Consider the following 16809-nt stretch of genomic DNA (forward strand, 5'->3'; position numbering starts at 1 on the left):
AGGTAAACTTACAAAATACTGCTTTACTATGAGTTTTGTTATTTTCATTTGGGGAAAAAAAGACAGCTGCAAAATGATAATTTCTTTCAGGTATTATTACTCTGGAAGCAACCTTCCTGCAGAATGAGAATACAGGAATTTCATATTTTACCCTGACTGCAGAGAAGAATCCTGGATGGTCTGAGAAGGAAGAAAAATCTCAACTGTAATTCTGAAAATAGCATAACATTAAGGCCCACCAAAATGCTAATATTGTTGTTTGTTTATGACTATGTGGATAGATTTAACCCAGGTATCATGAGAAATCATTAGAGTCCACCAGCTCTGAGTCCCCATCATTTACATTGAAGTAAAATTGTACCTAAGCCTTGTCTGCCTGCTGCAGCTCATTCGGCCCGAAGAGGGCACCATGCATCATCCTTTCCTCTGGTCTGCTCAGGGGCCAGGCGGTGCCCAGAAGTGGGAGCAGGAGTTGAACTCCATGCTGCTTACAAGAAATACACCTAACTCGATTATGTCCTTTTTACTTTTGTTGTTCAGAGAAGTTTAAACATACAGGAAATAGTAGTTGTTTGACATGAAACAAGTGAGATGTGAGCTCAATTCTTAGTGCTTTTTCTTCCTGGAAAAGTTCTGCGGTTCTCAAATGCAAGACTTTCTTTAAGGTTGGCTTTTTACTTTTAACAGTATGTTATTTTTGTATCTTTAAAATTTATAGCCAAAGACTGCCTCTGATATTGCTAAACTGTGTGAAGTGACTAAACAAGCTCAGTAAAGAACAATACTGCTGTACATCTTGCCTGTGGGATTTGTGGTCTTTGAGAAACGGGAACATGCATATCACTTAATTTCTCCTCCTTGCTTTCTGTCCTTTCCGAGAAACTGGTACAGTTGTCTCACTTCAGGCAGCATTCTGTGATTGCCTTGGTTTATGGTGGCAATACGCTAGGAGAGACCTACAGTTACCAAATCCCATTTTCTGAATATGATTGCAATATGTTGCTGCTCTTGAGCTGGTTGTTTTCAGTTAGGCCACTTGTCCCTCTGTGGGGTTTGTGCAGTTGCTAAAATATGTTGAATGGTGTGCAGCATTCATTCTCTTGTTTTTACAGCAGGAAGGTGAAATGGAAGGTGAGGCAGTTGAAGCTATTGTGGAGGAATCGGAAACTTTTATCAAAGGGAAAGAGAGAAAAACCTATCAAAGGCGCCGTGAAGGTGGGCAGGAGGACGATGCTTGTCATATACCACCAAACCAAGCAGATGGAGGTGAAGTAGTGCAGGATGTCAACAGTGGTGTGCAGATGGTGATGATGGAACAGCTGGATCCAACTCTTCTTCAGATGAAGACTGAAGTAATGGAAGGTGCAGTGCCTCAAGAAACGGAGGCTACGGTGGATGACACGCAGATCATAACACTTCAGGTTGTTAATATGGAAGAGCAGCCTATAAACCTTGGTGAGCTTCAGCTGGTCCAAGTACCTGTACCAGTGACTGTACCTGTTGCTACCACATCTGTGGAAGAACTTCAGGGAGCTTATGAAAATGAGGTTTCCAAAGGAGGCCTGCAAGAGGGAGAGCCCATGATCTGTCACACCCTCCCTTTACCGGAAGGCTTCCAAGTAGTGAAAGTGGGTGCAAATGGTGAGGTGGAGACACTGGAACAAGGTGAACTTCAGCCACAGGAAGATCCCAATTGGCAAAAAGATCCAGACTATCAGCCACCAGCCAAAAAAACAAAGAAAAACAAAAAGAGTAAGCTTCGCTACACTGAGGAAGGCAAAGATGTGGATGTCTCTGTGTATGACTTTGAAGAAGAGCAGCAGGAGGGTTTGTTGTCTGAGGTCAATGCAGAAAAGGTGGTGGGCAATATGAAGCCACCTAAACCAACAAAAATTAAAAAGAAAGGTAAGCTCCCCATCTGCAAGTGGATTTTAAAAATGTATTTGTTATGGTGGGACCTTGCAATATGATTGAAGTGTGAGTAGATGCAAGTGGGAGGAAAGCAGACATGCCCAGTGTCATGTATTCTTTATATAATAGCACTCAGCTCTATTGTTTCCTGGGCAAACCTCCCATCTTGTCCATCTAGGCTGTAAAAGAGCTCATTTTCCTCGAGTGTGATGCTGTGGCATTAATATTACCATATAACTAGAGTTGAGAAGATTCTTCTCTTTGCTGTAATGCATATGTAAGAGTTTGTGTACATGTGGTTTACATCAGGAACCAACAGTATAATTAGTTCTGCGGGTTTTTTCCTAACCAATTGCTGGGTAAGGTAGGTGGTGCAAAATACAGCAATATATATGTTTGACTTTTCTTAAAACTGTAAGTTAAGCAGCCCTTTTTAGAGTGGAGAAGGACCATTGAGTGCTGGCATACTAATGAAAATTGAAACCAAGTCAGCCATAGTCAGCAATGACTGTTCGTAAGGGTATGCAGTTGGATTTAACGGTACATGATGTTTCCTTGTAGTAGTTACATCTCCAAGAAGCTTTTCCTTTTTCCTGCTGATCTCTTATGTTATGCAGTAGACCACAGTCGAGAGTAAAGATTATTTCCTTCATGGCTAGGTGTAAAGAAGACATTCCAGTGCGAACTGTGCAGTTACACTTGTCCACGTCGTTCCAACTTGGACCGCCACATGAAAAGCCACACTGATGAAAGACCACATAAGTGCCATCTCTGTGGCAGAGCTTTCCGGACAGTCACATTGCTGAGGAACCACCTCAACACTCACACAGGTACTCTTGCTTTTGTGTACATTGTTTTTGTAGGATCTGCTCTGTCATTAGAACAGATATAAAACCAGGATGGATCTATCTTGAATCTAATTTCTCTTATGGAACAAGCTAAAAAGGAAGAAACCATGCAGTGCTGTCATTTGTTTCTCATATGAATGCAGTTTTCTGCCTGGCCAGGTCAGGTACAGAGCTTGTCCTGTACACAGGGATAAAACTGATCCTGGGCTTGATCTGGAATTACCTGAGGTTACAGAAATGTTCCATTTGTCTTCGGCATTAGTACTTGGGTCTAAGCTTTGCGTTGCTGCTGTTGTTTGCAGAAAAGTAAGATGAGAATGAGGCTGGAGCTTAAACATAAGGGAACTGAAAATAACAACAACAACAGAAAAACCTAACTCCAAGGAGTAGGTTATAAACTGGACCAATAAAACTTATGGCTAGGAACTGTAGCACATTTCTGTTGCTCCTTACTAAAGTTTCTGGTATAAAACTACAGGTAATTGAACTGTAATTAAACTTAAGCTTGTTGTGACCTTTCTGCAAAAAAAATGTAATTCATATCCCTTGTTTCCTCTGCGTACTTATGTCTAACTGGGTGGTTTGTATCGCTTGGTTATTTACAAATTTCAAAAATAAGGGAGTCTGTTTCCTCACTGAAAGGATATTAATTCTCTAAGATCTTCAATCCATTAGTTATTTATACAAAAGTTGACTCTTGTGTATTATTTGCTTCTCTAATTTAATCTTTCAGAATGTGAAAGCAATGTTGCTAATTCAGTTTAAAAACAAAAAAATAACCCCCAAACTGTTCCATATTCTCTTTTGTCACTATATCTGAATGTCATCATCTTCCTGTTTTGCTGCAAACTATTAGGTACTCGCCCTCACAAGTGCCCAGACTGCGACATGGCCTTTGTGACCAGTGGAGAGTTGGTTCGGCATCGCCGCTACAAACATACCCATGAGAAACCATTCAAATGTTCAATGTGTGATTATGCTAGTGTGGAGGTATGTTGGTTAATTGTTACAGCACTGAATACTTCCTTGTACGCTTCAAAGCTTGTTCACCATCTGTTACAAACTGTTCTTAGGCATTTCCTCTTTGGCCATTTGCTTAAAAGGCTCTGAGAAGAAAAAGTTATAAATCAGGTCTGCTCTTGGAAGCAAATGGTGGGGTTTCCTCAATTAATGAGAAAAACAGTTAGAGAGCATTTATGCACAGAAATCCTAGGTGATGTCCACTTCCTCTTTGGAGACAATAGTTGTTGTCATTGTTTCTTAAATTATTTGGCCTTTAAGATGATTGCAGGAATCATAGCATGCTCTGTCTTGAAGAAGGCAGCCATCTCCTGCTGCAGTAAGGATGTACTTTCAGACTAGAGGTACCCTCCCATTTTAGAAATGTGCATTCTGCATATGATTGGTTTATGCCACTAAGGTGACTGTAGCAAAAACTAGTGAGCCTTTGCCTCAATATTGGTGAAAAGCAGCTTTGCTAATACTGGGTGATTGTCTAATTTGCTCAAGTAAATTAAGCCTCCTTGAATGCTCTCCCCTATGCAGTATTGTTACTTATGCTACAGGACAGCCTTTATATTGTGATGGGAAATTTGAGCAAGATGATGAGCACCAAAATTTAAAAAAAAAAAAAAAAACCAACCAAACAAGGGGATGTCTGCAGTGGAAGAAGGCTACAGTGGGGAGAGGTTGAGTAGGGGCTTTGGGCTTTTTTTTTCCTATCCACACTGTGGCTGCAGTGCTGTAATTCCATGCCTTGTGGTTTGAGTGCTGAATAAATTGTGTTGCAGTAGTTTTCACAGTATGAGTTAGGAACAAATAACCAAGTTGATCTATACGTGAGCTCGTGCTGCGTTTTGTAGACATAGGTTGGTGATTAAGCAGCGTGGTCACGTTTGAGCAAAAAATGCCTTAACGTTTGTGTTCATGCTGACCTTTAAGCTGGGTTGGTGCCTTCTAGATAAAAGCAGGAGAGGAAGGGAATTAAGTCACCTTGTTGATTGTAGGACTAGATTTTTTTGTTGTTCTTAGCAAGAAATTGATTTATCTTATCCTTCTCAAAGTAACTGGAGAGGACCCAAGAAAGCACCCTGTGGAGAAGAATATACTGTACAGGGGACACTCACCTCCCGCAATGTTCCTTGGGTGCATGCTTTCCCAGAACACTTTCTTGTGCCTCTCCAGGACACTTTCAAATTTTAGCATGTCTTCAGATGCTGAGATGGTTGATAACAGTAAGGTGAGCACAAGACTCTAAACCAGGCTGCGCTGAACGTGGGAGCAAGCATCAAGCAAGACTGGGAATGAGGTTGGGAGGTGAAGTAGAGTGGGCAGGAGTGAGTGGCTATGTGCAGTGTAAAAATGGCATTAGAACATGCTTGTTTGGGTTAGTGGTAAGATAAAAATAGACTGCCTTAAACTTAATCTTGACTGATTTCTTGTACTTTTGGCAAACTGACCTGCTCATCTATGCTAATTTCAGTCTTGCTTTTGACTTCCAGGTTAGCAAATTGAAACGCCACATTCGTTCTCACACTGGAGAGCGTCCGTTCCAGTGCAGCTTGTGCAGCTATGCCAGCAGGGATACCTACAAACTGAAGAGGCACATGAGGACCCACTCTGGTATTGATGCCATGGGTTTTTAGTGTGTTGTTTATTGTTTAGCGTCAAGAGTGCTGAGGCTGTGTACAATGGGTGCTAACACTTAAACAGCAAAAGAAATATAATTTTGTAGTTTAATAAAAAAACCTTTATAAAATTTGTAAATGAAGAGAGTGCACCATGATTCTAAGCACTTGTAAATTCATAACCTGGTAGTAACTACTGCATTGAGAAATGAGCTTGGAGAATTCTGATTTCCAGTCTGACTGAGTTGATAAAGTACAGGCACTTCCAGTGTGAACAGAAGAAACTCCTATTACCAGTTTTCCACTTCTGGTTGAAGATTATAGCCTTTTACAGTTTCATGCTTGAGCGTAGTTGCAAAAGCGTCTCATGCATGTTAGTTTGTAAAGATCCTAAATTTTTTCTTTAATAGAAATAGGGATGGTTTTAGCACAGAACGTTACTGGCATGCCAAATTAATCGTATTGCTAAAACTGAAGGGGAAAAAATGCCCTTGCATGTATACATGAGCATTCAGAACCCACAAGCCCCCAAAAAATCTGATGCCACTTGCTGTCTTCTGGCAGCCTGTGTGTAGGTCTTCCATACATTTCTCAGAGTAAGGATAACAATGTAACTCATTTGCTTAAAGATTGGACTCGAGTCTCTTTGTAGAAAGATGCGTGCTGAAGCTAAAATTTATAGAGAAAGAGACGTTACTGAGCTCTTTCTAGGGTTACTATTTTCTATCAACTAGCTGCCTGTTGGAAGTTTTTGGGAGGTTGTTTTGTTTGGGGCTTCTTGGTGAGATTTCTTTTTAATAAAAGTACTTGTGCTATTTTTTTTCCTCCTGCTACTGAAGGAGAGAAGCCATATGAATGTTACATCTGCCATGCTCGCTTCACTCAGAGTGGTACCATGAAGATGCACATTTTGCAGAAGCACACGGAGAATGTGGCCAAATTTCACTGTCCTCACTGTGATACTGTTATAGCGAGAAAGAGTGACTTGGGTATGTATCTCACAAAAGTGGCCATTTGGTGAAGATTCTACGAAACACTTCCCAGAAATAGAGTTCACGTAACCCAACTGCTGACTTTTTTTTTTTACCTAATACTTCTGGTAACTGTACAACATGAAGCACAGGATTAGATGTGTGGCTGGTAATACACACTTTTACCTTACAATAGCTGCTGCAAACTAAGAATTTTAAGGTTTTTTTCATTATTTGAAAATGTAGTGTGTTTTCCAAGCATACAAGGCAAGTTACTGTTTTCAGGCCTATAGATGCAAGGCATTTATTGAACTTGGACTGAGATTACAACTGCATGTGGATTGAGGTTTGAAAAACCCAGAGGTGACTTGGCTTGACCTCCTGCACATTGGAGGCTATTAAGTTTCATGCAGAGGTATTGTCATCAAGCTAAAAGGTTTGAATTAGACCAAATAGTTTAATTTTTCAGGGTGTGGAGCTGTGTGCCACAGACAGGGTAGGAAAGATTTGAGTTGTCACAAAAGCCCTGAGTCCTTGCAGTAGGAGAGTCTTACTCTAGCAAGCAGTACCCAGTGTGATTCCAGCAGGCAAGCTCTCTTTTATCTTCCACAAGAAGGTGAAAAATAATATCACGCCCAGAGCAGCTGAGGAGAAGGAAGAAGCCACGATTTGGCAGAACTTTCTGTCTATAAACAGAATATCACCCAAGTAATGGGGAGGCGGGCTCCCTTCCAATAAAGACAAGTGTAAAGTGCTACAGCAAGAGGCAGTTTGAGAGTATGGCAGTCAGTTGATGTCGGGAGCAAACAAGCTGATTTACAACAGAGGAAAACTGATGTTAGCTATGAAGAATTTTTCTTCTCATAATGCTTTAGTTTACTGTAAGCTACCTTGTGCAGCTGTGGTATGCTCCTAGTTGGAGGATTTTAAAGTGACTAAAACCTCTGTTGGGGATTATCTGCTGGTATCCCTGTTGCCTTCTAGCCCTGTCACTCTGACTTCTAATCCTGCAGAAAATCCTGTTTCCCCCAGTGTATTACCTGGCATAACGATCCATGAGGCACTTTAGTGTGACAAATGTGTTAATCAAATGCAAGTGTACTGTATCAGCACAGACTGACTAATAACCAAATCTAGAATCCTGTGGAAAAACTCAATGGAGTTTTTCTGCAAGACCTTTCTGTCTAGAAATTGTTCTGGGTGCTTTTAAATGAGAGTCTTTTAGGTTTTTGGTAGAATCCTAAATTAACTATTTCACTTTTTTGGCTTGAGCTTGAGACTGCATGCAGGGAGATTGCTAAGGAAACTGTAGGCTAGCCTTTCATGCTTAGAAAGGCACGGTGATTAAAGCCTCTGATTCTTTTGCTCCTAGGTGTCCATTTGCGAAAGCAGCATTCCTACATCGAACAGGGCAAGAAGTGTCGCTACTGTGACGCTGTGTTTCATGAGCGGTATGCCCTCATACAGCATCAAAAGTCTCACAAGAATGAGAAGCGCTTCAAGTGTGACCAGTGCGATTATGCATGCAGACAGGTAAGCTTTGGGGGACTGGCACCTCGTATGAGCATTAGAACAGGAGCTAAAAATATAAGGTGGAAATCTTAGCTGTTAAGTTTGACCAGCTGTCAAGATCAAATTAGCTCTCTAAATCTTTTGAAGGGTGTGAAGGAAGGTTCAGTGGCCTTTGCTTCTTGACGGTGTAGCGTTCTCCTGTAGAGAAGTACTTTCTAAGTCACAACCTTGATGTATCTGTTGACAAAGGGATAAGAGTCCATCTAGGATGGAAGTAGCTAGGACTGATTATGCCATCAGTCAAGATGTTCTCACATTCCTGCAGAATCATCCTTTCCCTGATATTAAGGATAAAGTTTTGGCCTCCCTTTAGCTGAAAATTCACTCTTCTGTATCCATATATCTGAGTTCTCAAGTTACTTTTCCTGTCTTGTCCCTCTCAGGAGCGACACATGGTCATGCATAAACGGACCCATACTGGAGAAAAGCCTTATGCCTGTAGCCATTGTGATAAAACCTTCCGTCAGAAACAGCTCCTCGATATGCACTTCAAACGATATCATGATCCTAACTTTGTCCCTGCTGCCTTCGTCTGTTCCAAGTGTGGCAAAACATTCACTCGCAGGGTAAGGGAATATACTGCTTTGACTTGTGGTGTTTTGTGGTGGAGTGAGGCTTTTAACCAAGGGGAGGGGAACATGTTTACCCAAAAGGAAAGGTGCATGAGGTACATGGCACAATACTGATCTCTGAAATAGAGCGCTTCTTTCTGAGAGGAAAAGAGCAGGGGGGAGACCTGGTATAATACAGAATTAGTACTAGCATGTATTAGGGTTGACATCATGAGCAATGTGAAAATGCAACTTTTATTCATAAATTTGATGGAAATTTACCAGTTTCCCCTAAATAGTCTTTCTTAAGAAAAGAAAAAGAAAAAATGCAAGTTACCAGAAATGTGTTTGAAAATATAGAGCCAGAATATCTGATCTTGGATTCAATGCATGTTGTATTTTTTTTGTTGTGTTTTTTCTCTGAGTAGAACACAATGGCCAGACATGCTGATAACTGCTCTGGCCTAGATGGTGGGGAAGGAGAGAATGGAGGAGAGACAAAGAAGGGCAAACGTGGCCGAAAGAGAAAGATGCGGTCTAAGAAAGAAGATTCCTCTGACAGTGGTAAGAAATGGCTCAGTACATTCTGAGACAGGCCTGTGATTTGCTGTGTGTGTTAGCTGTTAGTTTGCCCGTTCTGCAGGTTTGTTCTGGCACTTGAAAAGCTTTTATCTAGTTGGCAAGCAAAAAATGATGGTATGTGGCCAAGTACAGAGGTGACTGCCTGTGAGGGATAGTATAGATTCTGCTGTCCCGGACCTCTTCCAAGACAGAGTAGTTGAAAAAACAGTCTGACACCCTTTGCCTAGGCTGCGCAGTTCCTGTCCTGCCTGCTCTTCTGTGTGTGAAATTCTCTGGTAATGCTTTCAGTGTCCCAAAAGAGCCTGTGTGTTTCTGTGGTGCACTGATATGAAATGGTACGTGCTCTTGCTTCACTGCTATTGGGTGGCATGTGGCATGTCCAGACGACCCCACTGCTGAATAGCTTGGCTGCTTCTGTGGAGGAAGGCTGGCAGCATCCAAGAGAATGGTGGAGACAGTACTAGCAATCTATGGACTGTTGTGGACGGCCTGCTGAGACAATTGAAGGGTCAAGGAGCTGGTGGTGTCTTCTGCTTCACGCGTATGTTTGCATGTATGCTGATATTGAGAAGATGGCTTTTGAAGGGCTCTGACTTCCTGGATAATGTGCAAGAAGATGGGTTAGGTGCAATTTGTAATAGGGTGGCTACTGTCTGTAAGCTTATCCAGAACAGGGAGACGGCAGAAGCTGTTGCAGCAGGTAGTGATCACCTTCACTGTGGTCCTATTTGTGAAGGAAAAACTCAGTCATAGTCTTCCGTCCTGGTAGAGGGAAAGCTTAGTCATGTCTTCAGCAGGAAAGTTGAAGTAGAGTCTCAAGACCAACCAGTTCAAAGATGGCTCTGCAAAAGCAGTGTTGCTGATTAGTCTTTTATCTGGAGTGCTTTATGTAATTAATCAAGGGGTGTAGGGATCTTTTTGGCTAGAGAATGTGTATCTGAAATGCTTATGTGGCAAACAGGTTTTATAGGATGAGTATGGTCAAATGGCTTGTGCAAACCTTGACTGCAAAAACTGTAGAAATAAGTGCTTAATCTCATGTTTATATAGATATTTGAAAAAAAGTGTTACAAACAGTTGAATAAAAGCATGTGTAACTAATTGTTCATTTAAAATATGAAAAGGTCATGGAGGTAGACAGAGTAAAATAGCTGCCTTGATGGAAGGTAATTAAAAATATGGGATTCTGGAGTATCTAATTTTTATCTGATTTGTAGGCTTCCTACAAAGTTTAGCCTATTCTAAAACCCCAAATTTTATTTAGTTGATATGGTCCAGGTGCAAAACAATTTTTTGGGGAAGCTGGTCAGAAGTCATGCTTGCTAGGTGGACTGATGATGAGCTCTGTATGGCTGTGGCTCAGACTTTGTAACTGAGAGAATCCCTTCAGCCTCAGATGAGTTGACAAGTCTGGGCTGACTTCTCAGGAATCATTTACTGATGTGAAGAATTGACTAGTGTGAGCTGAGTAGTGGTAAGAAGGAGGCCCTAACCACATTCTCAGGAGAATTGCATTATTCAGTGTTGTTTTTATCTCTAGATCTGCAGTTTCATGAGTTTTGGCAACTGCTAAATATCTAAAAATGGTGAGCAAAGCTGTGACGAAACAGACCCGTCTTGTGCTAATGGGAAGAATACCAGATAGCAAATGATAGTTTTGTCTCCCATCTGGCCTGTCTGCCCAATGTTAGACAGACTTCTAGTTGATAGACACTGAGTTGAGGGGGGGATATAAAGAAGCTCTAAAAAGCTGGCACCTGAGAAATCCAATAAATGAAAGAAATTTGGCTTGAGGAATATTCCTTGAGTGACTGTGTAAAGTAATGTAGCATATATGTGCCTCAGTGTACGTAAGGGACAGTTTGTTTGGGTTGTTTTTTCCCCTTTAGGTGGATAAACAGAAGTATGCCTTATGCAATGGCCCTTTTGTTCATGAGTGAAGCCACTCTTCTATGCAGTTGACACCCTTACAAATTTAAGGGCAATCATTTTGCTGTCCAAACAATACTATCCTATTTAACATCTCTTACTGCTTTTTGTCTGCTTTGGTTTTGACCAGGGCATTCTGATCATGCGGATGGTGCTAACCTAGTAACTTTAAGGAGTGTTCTGAAGAATAAAGTGTAGAACAATAAGCTCAGTTAACAACATAAAAGTTGCAAAAAACCCCCACAGCTTGCCATGAGGACTGTTGGATTGGAATCAGCTCCAAAATGCAATGAGGTGCAAAGAGTTGATGTGAATGGGAGGTGCCATCTTAAATTCTTTGGGTAGACAGGGCCTCATAAAATATGCTGCATTAGACCCGTCCTGCCTCTGAAGAGAGGTCTTGGGGAAGATCTTTTTAGTGACTGGTTGGTAAACTGTATGTCAGTGGCCCTGGAAAGCATGGTGAGCAATCTGCAGACATGTGCTCACCCTTAATGCTTAAGAACTCCCCAGTTTTGTGTGGTTCTGCCATATTCAGCTTGAGATTTTGAGGTCTTGGACATAAGTCCCAGTGTCTGGGAGCTGCTGCCCTGGTTTCCTATCTACTTAACAGAGAAGGCCTGAAGTATGGTGTTGCCGTTTCTTCAGGGCTAGGAGACTTGCTCTTGGATCCCTCTTGAGTTCTAGTGTTTCGTAGAGATACTGTAGTGGCTGCTACCACTATTTATGTGTGACCAGCCCCTTTTATCCTCTTGCCCCTCTATTTCCCACACTTATTCCTCTCCACATCACCTCAGCCCCTCCCCTAAGCATCCCATAAGTAGTTCTGTGTGATCCAAAACTGCCTTTCCCCTGCATCCCATTATGTGTCCCACCCCCAGCCAGCAATTCATAGAATCACAGAATCATAGAAAGGTTTGGGTTGGAAGGGACTTTAAAGATAATTTAGTTCCAACACCTCTGCCATGGGCAGGGACACCTTCCACTAGACCAGGTTGCTCAAAGCCCCATCCAACCTGACTTTGAACACTTCCAGGGATGGGGCATCCACAACCTCTCCAGGTAACCTGTTCCAGTGCCTCACCACCCTTGCAGTAAAGAATTTCTTCCTTATATCTGATCTAAATCGAACCTCTTTCAATTTAAAGCCATTACCCCTTGTCCTATCACTACATGTCCTTGTAAAAAGTAGCTCTCTAGCTTTCTTGCAGCCCCCCTTTAGGTACTGGAAGGCTGCTATAAGGTCTCCCCAGAGCCTTCTCTCCTCCAGGCTGAACATCCCCAACTCTGTCAGCCTGTCTTCATAGGAGAGGTGCTCCAGCCTTCTGATCATCTTCATGGCCCTCCTCTGGACTCACTCCAACAGGTTCATGTCCTTCTTATGTTGGGGGCCCCAGAGCTGAACACAGTACTCCAGGTGGGGTCTCATGAGAACAGAGTAGAGGGGCAGAATCACCTCCCTTGACCTGCTGGCCACACTTCTTTTGATGCAGCCCAGGATTTCTGGGCTGCAAACACACATTGCCAGGTCATGTTGAGCTTCTTGCCAACCAGCACTCCCAAGTCGGTCTCTGCAGGGCTGCTCTCAATCCACTTATTGCCCAGCCTGTGTTTGTGCTTGGGGTTGCCCCAACCCATGTGCAGGACCTTGCACTTGGTCTTGTTGAGCTTCATGAGATTTGCACAGGTGCACTCCTCCAGCCTGTCAGGGGGTCCCTCTGGATGGCATCCCTTCCCTCCAGTGTGTTGACCGCACCACACAGCTTGGTGGCGTTGGCAAACTTGCTGAGGGTGCTCTCAATCCTGCTATGTCGCTGACAAAGATGTTAAACAGTGCCGGTCCCAAGAGCAACCCCTGAGGAACGCCACTTGTCACTGGTCTCCACTTTAACATCACGCTGTTGACCACAACTCTTTTGAGTGTGACCATCCAGCCAATTCCTTATCCACTGAGTGGTCTGTCCATCAAATTCACGTCTTTCAATTCCCCCATACCCCTTAGTGTAAAAGGTGATCAGGAGAGCTGCTCCTGATGACTCATCATGGTGGGGTTTGCACCTGGATGCTGGGGCTGGTGGCTCACCTGGGAGTGGCCTGAACAAGATGTTTGTTCCTCAGAAGTTGATTTGGGTTCCCTCGTTCCATTGTGCACCCCTGTGTACCTCCTCTGAGTTGTGCAGGTGGGACTTTGATGGGCTGATGGCTCCTGTGATGGACCTGGGAGTAGCCCAGCAGTGTATTATTTGGTCTCCCTCCTGCCATTGTCTTTCTGAGCTCCTTTGTGGATGTGCAGAGGAGCTTTTATTGCATAACCTAACATAATTATGTTTTCTTTTGCTTTCTGAAGGACAACTTGTTCCATCTAATGTGAGGGTAACAGACTAACAGTCTGTGGCACCAGCTTCTCAACAAAGGACTTGTTTGCCTTCTTTCTCATCCGAGTTGACTGCTTTTGGATGAGGATTTGGTGGTGGTTCTCTGTAGATGGATGTGTTTGCTTCTTGTTTAAACTGAAGACTTACCTAATACAATGTTTCTTACAGAGGAAAATGCTGAACCAGATTTGGATGATAATGAAGATGAGGAGGAGACAGCAGTAGAAATTGAGGCTGAACCAGAAGTTGAGCAAGAGGCTCCTGCACCACCTCCCAGTAAGAAACGAAGAGGAAGACCACCAGGCAAAGCTGCCACTCAACCAAAACAATCCCAGCGTAAGTCACTGATTGAAGCTTATGTTATACTGCTTGCTTGAGCTGCTTTTTCCTTGGATTTGGCAGTTCTTGTAGGATAACTGCTCCCCTCAAGTGAGCTTATTTAAAAACTAGGTAACTGTACTTGTCTCTATTTTAACAAGAACTCACCTTTTCTGTGAAATTTGTTGCAAGGGTTTCATGGTCACAAGAGAACATAGCCACTTCAGACCACATTAAAAGGAGAGGACATTATTTTTTCTTTAGTATTATTCCATTTCATAGATGTGCAAACAGCTCACTGCTTCTTGCACCAGTTACAGCGTCTCTACTAATGTACAGTTCCTGGTAAAACACCTGTTAGTACAACCACTGTGGTATTCTTACCTATGTAGACTTTTGTAGGTATTGCCACAAGCAAACATGTTTCAGGCCTGTAGTTCTGAGCATAGCATCAATGCAGCTGTCATTTCAACTCTACAGAGTTTTCTCCATAAGAATAGACATCGGTGACTGTGCAAAGTCTTGAGTAAATAAATTCTAGGAACAAAGCAGGAAGGGCAAATTTGTTCCTTCAAGGGGTAATGGCTTCCCCGGTGGCTTGCCTGTCTGCTCAGTGCTACAAGTGTGGCTTCTGTCCTTCCTAGAATTACAGCTTGTGGAAACATTTTATGCTGAATTCATCACTAGTATCACTGGATTCCTCTGAATTTGAAGTTTTGCCTTATGCCCATACACTGGTATGGTCTTGTTTGTTGATTACTCTACAATATCTGTTGTTTGAGTAATGTCTTAATACCAGAAGGCATACTGGAACTGTTGCAGTGGTAGCACATCTTCACAGAGGGGCAAGGAAATAGATGCTTGATACTTGGATGAATGAGGCAGGTTGAATCGCTCCCTGCTAATGTGGGAATGTGAGTTGTGGGCCCCACCTTCCCTTTCCATGGAAGAGTCTTAAGTATCTACTGAAAAGTTATCTGGTGAGGTGTGCAGGCCAGCTCTGGAACCAGTAAAAAAAAAAAAATGTTGTTTCCCCCTCCTCCTTTTGTTTTCTGCCCTTGTAGCTGCAGCAATCATTCAGGTTGAAGACCAGAACACTGGTGAAATTGAAAATATTATAGTTGAAGTAAAGAAAGAACCTGATGCGGAAACAGTAGAGGAAGAGGAGGAAGCTCAGCCTGCTGTAGTGGAAGCTCCCAATGGAGACCTCACTCCTGAGATGATTCTCAGCATGATGGACCGGTGATGGAGGAAGACCACGCTGGCTGACTGAACTGGCCTGGGCTGTGTTTAAGCGGCTCAAATCTATTTTTCCTTTTACCTTTTTTCTTGGCTTTGGGAAATGCATCATTTTAGACCATTTTACCAAACATACTGGGAAATAAAACTTCAAGATGATGTTAGAATGTGATTTAACTAGAACTTGCTGTTTTATGTTAGCATTACAGGATCATGGAACATTAGGAAATATTTTTGAGTCCTTGAGGGTTTCCTGTGAGATGCTTGATTTAGTTTTGCTCTGAACTGCATTGTAAAGCTGGTCCAAGGGCCGTGTTTACATGCACCAAGTTTTAATATACAAAAGTGGAAGCCTTGACTAGAGTATGTGGTAAACCACTCCGGACTTGCCCTTCCAGTTCCCAGAGTCCTTGAGCCTCCTTCTCTCAGTAGTGTTTTTAACTGTAAATGCAGACTTGGGAGGGTTCTAGACTTTTAAAATGTTTTTTGCTTTTCCCCACTGACTAGCTCCGGTTCTCCAAGTCGGCTGCACACGGTAGTTTTGGCATGCTCCAACTGGTTTCTGTCCTTAATATGCTTTGCTTTCTGCAAAGCATTTCTGTAATGGTCAAGCTTGTAAATAACTTTTTTTTACATTTTAATCTTTTTCCATTAATGAAGAGGTATGCAAAAATGCAGTTTAAATAAACCCCAGTATTTTAATTCCTTTCAAACTAAGTGATAAGAGAATTGATAGAGTGTAAATGTTGGAAAAGCTGTTGATAACCAATCACGTAGAAAAGAGATGTACCCAGACTATTGCTTGCGGAACAAGAGAAACCCACACGTGAAATCTGGTTTTGAAGCACACAAAACTGGCATTTGAAACATGTATAATTAACCTTCTTTTTGAGTTATAATTTCACGACTACATTTTCTTTGCTCTATCTTGTAGTTGTATTTTGTGTTTATGAATCCTGTGTTAAGGAAGAAGTGGTGATTTATAAGTGGGTCACTGCAGCCCTCAAAACCTGGGCCAGGAAATTTTAATAGGTCAGTAATTATACAATTTTGGATCTCTGATAAAGACAAAAAAGGAATAATGTGAAATACAAATGATGCCTGTATATGAACTGTCACATGTTAAAATATGTAAGCTTTTTATAGAGCCTCAGTCTTGCTGATTTCAAACAAATTTTTCTTCTATGTATCGCTTTTAAGAGAGCTATCAGTTTAGCTATCAGACTCTAGGTTGATGCATTTTTGTACTTAGCTGTACTGTGTGATATTTTTCATTATTTTAGGAAGCCAACATGGGAAAAAAAATACTGTTATAAAATATGTAATGGGGTTTGAAAGCTGGGAAGGAGAATATACTGCTGTACAGCTAATAAATAATAATGGATTAACATGTGTGCTCACTGGCTGCTTTCTTTGTATATATTAATGGTATGACCTGGCAGTGATCTCCAGACTGTAAAGCCATCACTCCTCCTAGAAAGATGCTGCAGGCCTGTAAACAGGAACCAGCTCTTCTCTTGCTGTGGGTGTTCCCTCTGCCCTGTGCCAAATGCGAGGTAGCTATCTGTGACATTAAATCGCAGCCGCAGGTGAATGTACATGTAAGCAATTGATGTTACTGTGGTGAAGCCAGCACACAGTCCCTGTTTCCTTACAGCAGCTCCGTCATGTAGTAGGGGTCTAAGCTGCTTGCTCAGCTGGTGCTGCGTGGAAGAGCATGCAGTGGAGAAGTCACGCAAGATGTGCTGGGCTGGCCACTTGCGAATGTCAGCATTTACAGCTTGAGCTAGAAGTAATGCGGGAGTGGTGGTGGTTGCTTTTGTTTGTTTTGGCTGTGGGTTTAAATGATTGTAGCTGATGGTTTAGATAGCAGGAATATTATTTCC

The 16809-nt window shown here is 42.2% G+C and overlaps 1 protein-coding gene across 4 annotated transcripts in view; it reads left to right on the top strand.

The window, feature by feature from the left end:
• Positions 1 to 16310, top strand: part of CTCF (CCCTC-binding factor (zinc finger protein)) — a 33266-nt gene extending 16956 nt beyond the window's left edge. For all 4 annotated transcript variants that reach the window (XM_010583796.1, XM_010583788.1, XM_010583815.1 and 1 more), the window contains 10 exons: positions 1113 to 1905; positions 2571 to 2741; positions 3616 to 3749; positions 5261 to 5381; positions 6226 to 6375; positions 7730 to 7890; positions 8313 to 8495; positions 8909 to 9044; positions 13535 to 13702; positions 14749 to 16310. In XM_010583796.1, the coding sequence (XP_010582098.1) occupies positions 1113 to 1905; positions 2571 to 2741; positions 3616 to 3749; positions 5261 to 5381; positions 6226 to 6375; positions 7730 to 7890; positions 8313 to 8495; positions 8909 to 9044; positions 13535 to 13702; positions 14749 to 14930 (2199 nt within the window). In that variant the 3' untranslated portion in view covers positions 14931 to 16310. The remainder of the gene's footprint in view (positions 1 to 1112; positions 1906 to 2570; positions 2742 to 3615; positions 3750 to 5260; positions 5382 to 6225; positions 6376 to 7729; positions 7891 to 8312; positions 8496 to 8908; positions 9045 to 13534; positions 13703 to 14748) is intronic.
• The last annotated feature ends 499 nt before the right edge of the window (positions 16311 to 16809 follow it).

This window comes from Haliaeetus leucocephalus, unplaced genomic scaffold (assembly GCF_000737465.1).
Source record: "Haliaeetus leucocephalus isolate CR32 unplaced genomic scaffold, Haliaeetus_leucocephalus-4.0 Scaffold92, whole genome shotgun sequence".
Classification (NCBI taxonomy): domain Eukaryota; kingdom Metazoa; phylum Chordata; class Aves; order Accipitriformes; family Accipitridae; genus Haliaeetus; species Haliaeetus leucocephalus.